The sequence below is a fragment of the Euphorbia lathyris genome, chromosome 10 (assembly GCF_963576675.1).
Source record: "Euphorbia lathyris chromosome 10, ddEupLath1.1, whole genome shotgun sequence".
Taxonomy (NCBI): domain Eukaryota; kingdom Viridiplantae; phylum Streptophyta; class Magnoliopsida; order Malpighiales; family Euphorbiaceae; genus Euphorbia; species Euphorbia lathyris.
The window spans coordinates 64,828,509-64,841,883 of NC_088919.1; the positions used below are offsets into that span (position 1 = coordinate 64,828,509).

General features: G+C 29.9%; 1 protein-coding gene across 1 annotated transcript; it reads right to left on the reverse strand.

Moving 5' to 3' along the window:
* Window positions 1-6,112: 6,112 nt before the first annotated feature.
* On the reverse strand, window positions 6,113-9,206 carry LOC136208446 (tropinone reductase-like 2). Its single transcript, XM_065999316.1, has 3 exons — window positions 9,128-9,206; window positions 7,534-8,238; window positions 6,113-6,226 (listed from the first exon to the last, which is right to left on the reverse strand). Exons 1-3 carry the CDS (start codon window positions 9,169-9,171, stop codon window positions 6,199-6,201), a joined length of 777 nt encoding a protein of 258 aa, XP_065855388.1. The 5' UTR covers window positions 9,172-9,206; the 3' UTR covers window positions 6,113-6,198.
* Window positions 9,207-13,375: the final 4,169 nt, after the last annotated feature.

Consider the following 13,375-nt stretch of genomic DNA (forward strand, 5'->3'; position numbering starts at 1 on the left):
TAATTCAAATTGTTTTTTTTTTTTTTGAAGAAAATTCAAATTGTTACTTAATATAATTTTTTAAAAATGAATTACTGTGCAAATTTCCTTTTTTTTTTCAATTAAGAACAAAACACATCTGTTTTTGTTAAACTGGGCTCAAGTCGGACTGGGCCAGACTTCACAAGTACAGCCCAGCCAAGCCTGTCTAATTTATTTTGTTAAAAGAATTAATTTTAAACTTTAATTATAAACAATAAAAAATATAAAAAATTAATTAATGATCCAGGGCAGAGTCTACACAGATATTATTGGCTAATTGAAGAGTGTCAGAAACGTTTACAGCATAGTTGGGAGTTTCGAGTTGTTCATACCCTTCGTAAGGGAAATAGAGCAGCAGATTGGTTGGCGAAATTCGCAGGATCTTCGAACTTAGGGCATTACGAGTGTGATGATTCCCCTACAGTTTTTCAAGACTTTTTTCATGCTGACAAGTGTGGTTCTGGCACTTTTAGGAGGGCTCGGACATAACTCTTAGGTTTTTTGTTTTTGTCTCTGTTTTTGGGGTGTAGCACCCTTCCTTATAAATTTAGTTAATTCAATAAAACTCAATCAATCGTAATGTTAAATTAATTAAACATATTCAACAAAATGATTAAAAAACTCAAATTTAGTTAATTATTTCTTAACAAAACTCAATCAATGTAATGTTAAATATAGTGTATTATCAAATGGAATTATATCGATCAAACTTGTCAAAGTGTTAACTTTGAGAGAAAGTGTATAATGGGTGTTCTCACTCCCGTATATTAATGTCATTTTGGAATGCGATACGAAGGGGTGATTGATGCATTCTACTCTAGACGTAAAGATCTGATGGAGTTCGAATGTGTCATGACGATATTCAAGTTGGTTTTCAATCACGTCCTAATTGTTCTATGACATTTATTTCACGGTTAGTGAATGAGGCGGTTCATGTTATGGCCCGTCATTCTCATTCCAATGTTAACATGTTTATTTCTTTTATAGTTCCGAAGTTTTTAAGTTTTATAATTCGTAAAGTCAATGTTGCAAGTGATTAATATATAAGTTTTGTTGATGGAGAAAAAAAAGTAATGTTAAATAAATAAAATATATTAGTGTAATTAATTTATTAGTTCCTATATTTTGATAAAACACATTGTTTAGTCTCTGTATTTTCAAAAACACATGGTAAGGTCTCTAACCTTTTTCTCAGTGAACTGTTTAGTCCTTCCGTCTGTTTGTTAGATTTTTTACCGTTTATGACTTCGGAAATGACTAAATTACCCTTTACTATTTACTTTCAAACTTCAGAAGAGGAAATCCAATTTAGAAAAAGAAGCTATTTGTATGGAGAACAAGAAAAAGAACAGACCCAATGCTTACGAATTTGAACGATTAAGAAGAAAATCAAAAAGAAAAACACTCAAAGTTGATTTCAGATACATTAGAGTTTAAAGGAAAGGAAAATAAAGGAAAAGAAGAACACAAATCCAAATTGACTAACAAAATCTTCATGAGAGTCTAACGACATGGGAGAAAAACGTTAGGGACTAAACAGTTCACCGAGAAAAACGTTAAAGACTTTACCGTGTGTTTTTGAAAATACAGAGACTAAACAGTGTGTTTTATCAAAATATAGAGACTAGTAAATTAATTACCCAATATATTACATAAAACAAAAATCATATGAATAAGTCAAATATCAATCAACTTTATTCCTACACTAAAATCCCAACTAATCTCTTAATATATAGCTGTTCAACAAGAATATATATATATATATATATAGGAAGGGCTCTTGTGAGAACCCTTTCCTAGGTGAGAACTCACTTTAGGTGAGAACCACCCAAAACTACGTAGTTTGGGTAAGGAAATTTAAAAAAAACACTGCTTACTAGGGGGTTCGAGAACTTGGGACTCTGCATCTATACTCCACACTATTTACCACTAAGCCAATTGTCTTTCTTATGTATTATGTGTCGCGCTGATTAATATATTACGACCCTTTTAGCTTCCATTGTTTAATATTTGATGCATGCACTTATTTTTTTTTTTAATATCAATTAAATGTGCATAATAATAAATTATTAATAAAAAAAGAAATATGCATAATAATGAATTATTAATAGAAAAAAAAAATGCAAAAACATGCTCTAATTTCTTATTTATTTAATTCCTCTATATTTTTGTAATTTATATTTTAAAATGTTAAGGACGATGTTCTAAATATTGTTGCATATATTCTAAACTTTATAATTTGTGTTCAAAAAATTAAGTATAATGTTTAAAAAAATAGTAAATATATGGACCATTTTTACATTTGTTCTATAATATAATTTATAACACTCATATTCTAAATAACATAATGTATGTTCTAAAAAACATAACGCATGTTCTAAAGTTTATATTTTGTGTTCCAAAAATTAAGTATAATGTTCTAAAAAAATCAGTAGATATCTCGATCGGTTTTTCATTTGTTCTATAATATAATTTATAACTCATGTTCGAAAAAACATAACACGTGTTCTAAAAAACATAACGTATGTTCTAAAAAATATGTCGTATGTTCTAAACTTCATAGTTCGTGTTTTAAAAGTTAAAATATATGTTCTAACGTTTGTTTTAAAAAATATATAGTTTGTGTTCCAAAAATTAAGTATAATGTTCTAAAAAAATCATTAGATATTTCGATCGTTTTTTCACTTGTTTTATAATATAATTTATAACTCATGTTCGAAAAAACATAACACGTGTTCTAAAAAACATAACGTATGTTCTAAAAAATATGTCGTACGTTCTAACTTCATAGTTCGTGTTTTAAAAGTTAAAATATATGTTATAACGTATGTTTTAAAAAATATATAGTTTGTGTTCTAAAAATTAAGTATAATGTTCTAAAAAATCAGTAGATATTTTGATCGTTTTTTCATTTGTTCTATAATATAATTTATAACTCATGTTCGAAAAAACATAACACATGTTCTAAAAAACATAATGTATGTTCTAAAAAATATGTCGTACGTTCTAAACTTCATAGTTCGTATTTTAAAAGTTAAAATATATGTCTTAACGTATGTTTTAAAAAATATATTTTCCTATGTAACATAAATTACAAAAATATAAAGGAATTAAATAAATAAGAAATTATAGCATGTTTTTAGTTTGTAAGGATAGTTTAAGTGTTTAGTTAAGAAACCTCCTGTTTTCCTTTTATGCATGAAAAGTACATTCTTATAAAAGCAGATAATCTCTAATTTTTAGAAAATTAGTTTTTTTCCAACAGGAAACTGTAACAGTAAACAGTAGCAACCTAGCTAATACATTACTTTAAACTTTAATATTATTATCTGAACATTTATTAGACATTTTTCAACCCATCTTGCTATTATTATTGCATTTAATAAGTTCACCAAAAAAACATTTATTACATTTAATAAACGTGACATCCACCCTTTTACATGGGCCCCTACTAATTACGTCCAAAGTCCAATAAAATATTGGAACATGATTCTTGGGAAAATTACACAAAAATTCATCTTTAAAAAACTATTTATAACTATATCAAGTTATAATTTTAGATTATGTCAAACTAGTAAAATCAGTATTTTTAATATATTCTAAGGAGTAGAATTTGTAAATTAGAAGTCTATAATATATTTTTTAGAGTTTATGATTTATGAATTGAAATCTAGAATTTTTGAATTATGATGTAAAATCATAATATATAGAGAATAATGACATATTAAAAATTAAGTTTGGTGATATGACTTAGTTGTAATTTTATACTTAATTGCACCCTAATTTAGTCAAATAGCTTAATTATTAAAATTATCATTAAAACTTCTACCAAAAAAAAAAAAAAAAAATTATCATTAAAACATAAAAAGAAAAAATCCATAATTTCTAAATTTGAGTTGAATTGTACAAACCCTTCAGATTTTAAATTTTTTATAAAGTTATTTAAAAGGAAAAGTACACAAATAAAATAAATAGTGAATTGCTAAATACCGTCCCCAATTACTAGTTGCCGTCCCCATTTGGACTTTTTTGCCATTTTCATAATTTTGATAAAAAACTGAAAATTCTTTCTCCAAAATCACAAACTCGAACAACAATAAATGAAATTATGAAAATAATTGATATGTGACAATCCGAATCCCAAAAATGGATGATTACGAGTCGATAACATTAACATTTACATTTTTTTATCAAAAAAAATCATGAACATAATGCATATTTTTTTGTGACGATTAACATTTTTCGTCACAAAAAGTTAGAGAATTTTGTATTTCCCGTCGTAAAAAATTGAACGATTTAACAATTTCCGTCACTAAAAAGTATACGATTGTGCATAGGCCCAATTTGGGTCCAGGAGGGTGCCTGATCCGCCCAACCAATGGCTTGGGCGGATATACCACCCGCCCAAGCCATTGGCTGGGCGGATCCGACACCCTCCTAGACCAAAATTGGCTCTTTTTTTCAAAAATTAATTTTTTTTCCAAAAGGGTAAAATTGTCCAAATGGGGGCGGTACTAAGTAATTTGAGGGCGGTAAATAAAAGCACCCAATAAATATTATGATTTGACCGAGCTGTCGTGGTTTAAAAGTTTGTAAACGGTGATCTGTACTTTGTGAATTTTACGGTTAAAGAATATTTAAATTATTTTTTCGGTTAAATAATATTTATGATTTAGTTAATTTGATCTTAAATTTTGGATAATTTGCAAAGTCACTCATTTTAATTACTCCAACTTGCTCTTTTTTAGGGTAAATAGTCAAAGCAACAATTTTTGAAGGAATGCCCAAGTTTGTAAACTGCAAAAAGCACATTGTTTACAAACTTTTAAACCACGTAAATTGACTTTACAAATCAACCAAATCACATGATTTATTTTACTTCAACTAACATTATTATCAATAGTTTGCCCGAAAGGTACGAAGCATGAAGATAAGAGAAAAACAGAGGAATGCCCAATAGAGAAGAAGATAGTTAAACAATGTTGATTAAAATGAGAATTTGGAGTTCTTTCATCTCCGCTGATGTTCAACGAATATGACTCTTGTCATTTGACAAGTTTGATTTTGTCTTTTTTTTTTTATAAGTTTCTTCTTTTCTTTTCAATTCTTGCATCAAAACTTCTTTTTCCATCTATGACATCATCAAATAATCACTCTGGAGAACGCATTCTAGCTAAGATGAGAGCTTTTCAAAGAAATATCAGTCTTCAGCTAGCCGAGACCATGACTATAAAAAAAGCTTTAAGTTGGATTAAGATGCATCGTCCCAGTGAGAAAATTCAAATTCAGTCGGATTGTCTCGTCATAGTCTGATTGTATTCATTTATTACGAGATTTAGAGCTATACTCTATCTCCTTTATTAACCGTTCAACGAATTTGGCTGCCCATGCTCTAGCAAAATCGGTCAATTCTGTGTCTGTTCAGGATGAGTGAACATATCCATCACCATTTCTTAACAATATTCTTTCATCTGAATTAAATTAATAAAACTTGGTATTATTTAAAAAAAAACTAAAATTATGACTTTCATATTAAAACCTCAAAGTTTAGAGATTATTATTTTTAGATAGTAAAACTTCCAGGAATTATACGGTCTTTGTAGGAATTTTAGAAAGCTAAAAGGAGGATTAAAGCCCTATCTAGTCCCTGTAGTATTAAATTTTTGTCATTTGCTTTATATGATATCGTTCGGTAATATTTGCTTTCTGAGGTATTTTCATTAGTGAGCTTTAACCTATTCTGAATGAAAAATTATATGATTTGTTAATTTTTTCGTATGACACAATTTTTAACACGTGGTATTTGCATAAGGAATTAATTTTTTTCTTATTTATCCACATATAAAGTCTATATGGAAAAAATAATTAAAACAATTATCATGTATATATGTCACGTGTCAAAAATTATGTAATGTAAGAAGAATTCACAAATCGAATAAATTTTCATCCAAAACGGATTAAATATCACCAGTACAGTAACTTATCATTACTTATAATAATAATAATAATAATTATTATTATTATATTATTATTTCAGTTTCAGTTAAGTTCAGTAACATTGAGTTAAGTTCAGTAAAAAAGAACAGAGCCTAAGACAGTCTTAGGGGGTGTTTGGTTGCTCATTTTCAGGCTCTTTTTTGTATTTTCACTTCAAAAGGGAGAGTTCTAGATGTTTGGTTAGTGACCTCCTGTTTGCCTTTTACATCTGAAAAGTAGCATTACGTGTTTGGTTAGTGATCTACTGTTTGCCTTTTACACCCGAAAAGCAGCCTTTTACAAAAGCAGATTTTTCCAATAGCAAACAGTAAACCGTAACAGCAACATCAAACCGTAACTGCAAACAGCAAACCGTAACAGCAAACAGCAACATCAACCCATGACACGTGTATATATATTTCTCTTTCCACCAATCATACCCATGTAGTGAGATGCAAAAACGATTTTGATTGGCCGGGAGTATTACTCCCGGAGTACTGTAAAATTTCTCGGTAAAACAAACGGACACTTAGTTTTAAACATTGCCTTCTATACATACTTTATACATAAAAGTTGAATAATTTAAAGGTCAAAGCATAAAAAATAATTTATAAAAAGCATCAAAATTAGTCCGCAGCAAATACCAAATTGAATTCAAATTATAAACTAATAAAATTTTAAGACTTTCATTTCTCAAAATAAAAATAAAAATCCATTTTTTTGTTTGGATCTTTATTGATTAAACTCACAATTTTTTAATTTGATACATTAATTCTCTCAATCAATTATAATTATACATTAAGTCTCCGATAACACAAAAATTATCTATGAACATAAAATTCGATTAAAAGTGTATTATTATTTCATTATTATATAAGATTTTATTTATAAGTATTATAAAATAATTTTATATATTTGTTATAACTACGAGATAACTGTAAAAAAAAGTGGATTGTTAAATACCACCTCCAAGTTACTTATCACCGCATTCATTTGGACTTTTTTGCCCTTTTATAATTTTGATAAAAAACCGAAAATTCTCTCTCCAAAATCATAAATCCGAAAAACAATAATTGATTTTTTATCAAAGAACTTATGAAAATAATATATATTTTTTTATGACGATTTTGCATTTTTCAACATAAAAAATTGAATGATTTAGTATTTTTCGTCACTAAAATTTTTACGATTTTGCACCAGCCAAAATTTAGACTAAACGGATGCCGCATCCGTTCCTACCATGGGCTGGATGGATGCGACATCCGTATAGGCCGAATTTTGGCTGATTCTCTATAAAAAAATCAGTTTTGAAAAAAAAAATTATGAAAAGGGTAAAATTGTCCAAATAGAAACGGTGATAAATAATTTGGAACGGTACATAACAAAACCTACAAAAAAAAAAAAATCTCAATCTGAATTAAAAATTCAAAATTTATATTTATAATATGAGAAATATTTTAAATCGAATTTGATGTTCACAAATAATTAATTTCTTAATAGAGAATTAAATATCAATTAATAATATCCAATGCTGACCTGGACAAAGTGGGACCAACATTATTGCCTCCATCAACCACAAGATTAATTCCACTAACATAATTAGCTTCATCACTAGCCAAGTACAGCGCAGCTTTTGCCACGTCATCCGCACAAACAATCTCACCCGTTAGATTCGAAACGTTTTTTCCCAATCCACAAGGCGAAACGCAGTTCACTCTTATCCCGTACGGCCCTAATTCCGCCGCCAAGTTCTTCGTTAACCCCAAAATCCCATACCTCGCCGCCGCGGGAATTCCTCCGATTTCTAAACAATCACTTCCAGTGAATAATATACAACCTTTCCGTTTAGGAATCATGATTCTCGCCGCGTGTTTTGCTCCGAGAAATGCTCCGATCAAGTTTACGCTGAATAACGCATCTGCTTCTGTTATTTTGCTGTCTAAAATGCTGCCGCCGACGTTTGGGGGAGTTCTGATTCCGGCATTGTTGAACATTATGTCTATTTTTCCGTACTTTGAAATTGCTGTGTCGATTAGATTGGAGATTTCGTCTTCGTTTCTTACGTCGCAGTGGATGTAACAAACGTTGTCTCCGGCGGCGAGTTTTTCTGAAATTCCTCGGCCTATGTCGTCTTCTACGTCGGCGATTACAACCTTGGCTCCGTTTTCGTGGAAGAGTTTTACTGCACTTTTGCCGATTTCGCTTGCTCCGCCGGTTATAATCGCTACTTTGCCGGCTAACCTGCCGATTAAGGAAAAATTAACAATTCTTAAAAACAGTTTTTAGATTTCTATGCATATCTCCGGTTATTAAACTCGGGATCAATGGACGAAAATATGTTAAAAGTTATAGATCTTTTTAAAGCTAAGCATTATGATGGGAGACTCCAGACCGGTCTGGTTTATTTGCTGTTATGGTTTGTTGTTTCCTGTTAAAAAATGTTGTTTTTCACCTATAACAGTAGATGTCTAGCTAAACAGCTAAAACTCTCCATTTTAAAGCGAAAAAGACGAAATGAGAGAAAAAATAGGTAATCAAACACCCCTCCATTCACACTGATGGAGTTAAGATTTGAGATCGGGGGAGCTAATACTGGAGGTGCGGTGAACGGAGGAGGATTGAAAGTAAAGAAAATGTTCAGATTTTAGAAGACAAGGAGAAAGTCGAATAGAAGAGAGAGGCTAGTTCTGACGGAGACATCACCCTATTCATGATTTCGCCAGAGTACGGAAACTACCCTTAAACACTGGGTTGCCTCCGTCACTGTCCATGCAGATTCGGTTATTAATAAATTTCGAATAGAATGAAATTGGGAAGATACATTATAACTAGAAACAAATACTCGAAGATCTTAGAGTTAGGCATGAGGATAAATAATTATATCCAGATTTCGAAAAACTTCTACATTTCTTCTGGAATAATATACTCCACCAATAAAAAAACGATACATACCACTGCATGAAAGATAATTGGTGTATAAAAATAAATGACTACAAATAGCATCGATTGATTGGTAGGTATATTGTTTCGGAAGTATTGTAAAATTTCTCTCAAAAGGTTGCACATTATACGTTTAGCGACAAACATTTCTGTCGTAATCCCTATCGAAAAGAAAAGAAAGAAAGGATACCTTTGGTAGGGTGTGACAACCGAAGCAACAATTTTCTTTTCCATCTAAGCTTGGTATAAATGTGGTCACTAAATAAAATGAAGGTTCAAGTCACTTTTTTATATATGCTCTATATTTATAAGTGGTCCATGAGTTAATTAGGGTAAATTACACCCATGGCCACTGAATTTTACATATTTTAACATTATGGCCACTATTTTAATTATTAACAGTATTGCCACTCAACTTTAACTAACTCCTCAAAATAACTGTTTAACGACCTCAAAATAAAAAAGGGATAAGGTATCAAAATAGGCCTATGATTTTTGGGAAACTATCAATTTAGGCTCTACGTACAAAATAGCACCAATATGCTTAACGTTTAAAAAAGAGTACCAATTTAGGCATCGATAACGGAATGAGATATATTTATCTATTAAGTTCTGTCAATTGTACGTGGCGGAAGCAATAAGAACTTAATGGACAAATAGGAATGACGTGTCCAATACGTTATCGAGGCCTAAATTGATACCCTTTTTTAAACGTTAAGCCTATATTGGTGTTATTTTGTACGTGGAGTCAAATTGATATACTTTTTCAAAAACCATAGGTCTATTTTGGTACCGTATCCTAAATAAAAATATTCAAGAATTAAAGTGGTTCAGAACGATATTTACCATGAGATTACATTTTTTATTTTCTAAAATCATTTTTTTTGGAGGTTTCTCTCTCTAAAAATTCATTATCTCTCCTGACAAAACAACATCTAAATGACCTCAAAATAAAATTTTTCAAGAGTTAAAGTTCCTTAGAATATCATTAACTCTTCGATTTTTTTATTTATTTTGAGACCGTCAACGGTCGTTTTGAGGCGTTGGGTGACTACCGGTGTGTTATAAAATGTAAAGATAATGATCATACCGTTAAAAATTGAAATTCAGTAATCACGATATTTAAATGTGTAAAGTTCAGTGACATGGATGTAATTTATCCGAGTTAATTAGTCTAGGTGGTTATAAAGGATTCTACAATATCTTCAAAATGTTACAAATATTTAACTTATTTTAATAAAATTACATAAGTTTTTTTTCTTCTAATAAAGTCATTTTTGAATATTTTTCGATCCTTTTTTTATTATCTCAGTTGCTACTTTAATGTGAAAACAAGTACAAATTGTCGGTGCCTTCTATGGTTACTTTGTTTTTTACAAAGTATCATTACTTGATGTGTTTTCACCATTGGATGATGGAGTATAAAATTAATCTAATGGTGAAAACACATAAAGTAACGCTTACTTTGTAAAAAACAAAGTAAGCATAGCCTTTACCCATAGTGTCCCATTAAAAAATAATATCCATGAGCAAATCTATGTCTATGTCCTGTGTTTTTACTTATTATAAAGTTTTTAATTTTATGTTAATCTACATTTTAGTCATTCTATTTGATTTTAGAGATAAGGTGTAAAGATATATCCAACGTTAATAGTTAGGAGTAATTTTATCCATAACGTCTAAAATGGTGCAATTTTACCCCTAATATTGGCAACACAAGAAAATTTTACCCCTAACATTAGGAAGTTGGGTTAATTTGAGTAATAATTTATCAAAATGTATTTTCAGTCATGAATTTTGTTATCTATACTTCGCATGTGTGTCGTTTTATGGCTCATTAGTAACCGATCACAAATATATGAATATGCTGAAAAAAAATTACAAAATTATATTGTATTTTGTACAAGTCGGACAAATTTTTTTTAAATATTTTATCGACTTTAAAAATATTAATCTCTAATTTTATTATTAAATCACACAAAGTTTGAAATCTTTTTTTAAAACCAACTGATATGTAACTGGTGCAAAATAAGGAACTAAATATTTGTATTTTATCATGATGTCCGAAATCTACTCAACTTGTAAATGTTAATGGTAAAATTGCTCTTGGTTGCCAACGTTAGAGATAAAATTGCATCATTTTAGACGTTAGAAGTAAAATTGCCCCATGGTTATCAATATTAGCGGTATTTTTGAATATTATTCTTTGTTTTTATATATTAAAGTATAAAACTACTCAGAACTTCGCGGAATAGGCTAGGAATAGCCTATTCCTATTCTTGATTGGTTTTTTTTGGCATGGAATAAATATTCAACAAATGGAGGAATACATATTCCTTAAATGAACCTAGGATTGCCTATTCTTTAAGTTATATTTTGATACATTCCAAAAATATCACTTTCATCTATTGGTCAAAACAACAAAAGGGAGAATAGAGAAAAATACGAAAAACACGAAAACTAAAGAAAACCGAAAAATGGAAAAAGAGGAAAAAACGCAAAAAAAAAAAAAAACCGATGAATACGAAAAAACATAGAATATAAAGAAAACCTGAAAACAAGGAAAACACAAAATATGGAAAAACATAGAAAAATGCGAAAAATGGAAAAAACAAGGAAAACATATAGAATATAGGAAAATGTAGAAGAATGCGAAAAATGAGAAAAATTTAACGAATCATTTTAAAGTAAATGTGACCAATCTTGAAGTGGAAGTCCCAAGCCTTTTGGGATGGATGTCTCTTATGGTACCCCAGTACGCCGCCTTCCAGAAATGGATGTTATGTATTTAACCACCTTCAAAAAAATTTAATCGTTTTAGGCAGAAAAAATGATGATTTGGCTTCACGAAATGATGAGTCGCGAAGTATGCGAATTTAAATGGAAGGGAAGAGGATGATTTTACTTCACGGATCGATGATTTCGTGAAGTCTGCGAGGCCTGAAACGTGAAGATCTACTTCGCGAATCGATTATTTTGCGAAGTCTGTGAGTGAAAAATCATGAACTGTTCTACTTGTAGACTTCGCGAAATCATCGATTCGCGAAGTAGATCTTCACGTTTCAAGCTTCGCATATTTTCGCGAAATCATCGACTACACAAAGTGATTTTCTGGAAAAACTAAGAGAAAACAGTAGATACTTACATTTTTTGCGCCTTTCACCCTTAAAACCGATAATAACAATATGATAAATTGGAAAAACGATGAAAATAACGTAGAATAACCATTTCTTCGATGGTCACAAGAAGAAATAAACTAAGGAACGAGCAGGAACATGAAGATGAAGAACCATGACTTCGTTTTCTAGGATTAGGAAGATGAAGAGAGGAAGAAGCGAGATACATGGTGATGTGGAGAAATGGTGCAAATTTCACGAAATTTAAAGGAAGAGAGAAAGATCAAATGTATGGGAGAGCATCCATTTTCGCATAACCAGACAGGGGAAGGGGGAGATGAAAGGGTGAGAGTATTTTGGAAAAGTCACACAAACATAGTCTATATATGTAATATGTTGAGTAAATGAGTTAAAAATATAAATGAGTCTTCCATTTTACCTAATTTTGTAATATTCCCTTTAATTAATTAGACGAAAATAATTACATAACCAACCCTAATTAATTATGGATGAAAGAAAATGAGAAGGTTGAGCTTTGAATTAAATTAGTCCCAACTTATTTAATACTCCATTATTATTGGTAGTCTAATCTAATAATTGAAGCAAAAACTAATTTCAAAGGCATAATTAATTATGTGATTTGCGAATCCTTATAAATATAGAAATCAATTTTGGCATTAATGGGTCAAACAAATTAACGAGATTCGTTTGTTTGTTTGTTTTTGTGTTTTTTTTTTTTTTTATTTCTTCAATTTTTTTTTTTAATAATTTATGTAATTGATAAGAATAATCCCTGTTTGATAATTAGTTTCAACACTTAAAATTAATATATTAAAAGTCCGTTTAGTATATTATAATGCAATGTAATGTAATGAAAATTGTAATGTAATCAAAACTGTAATTTAACGGAATAGAATAATGATTCCATTATCATGTTTGGTTGGCAAATTTTAATAAAATTGATAAAATGAAGTTATCATTGCATTGCGTATGTTTATATTAGTTAAATACAGTTTTCATGTTTTTTGTGATTCCACAAATCACGACGTCGTTTAGAACGATTGTTTAAAGCACGTGTGTTTAAAGTACATTGTTAGTTAATTAGAAACGATTGTAACAATTAAATACATATGTTTAAAGCACGCTGTCAATTAGAAACGATTGTAACAGTTATATTTGTGATTCCACAAATCACGACGTCGGACAAGGGTAGAAATGTGTGTGACTTTGAGGATTCTTTTGACTGATCCACGTAGCTTCATCGGTTACTATTGAGAAAAGAAGCTTCTCACTGGTAGACATGTATTATAATGAATTGTGTG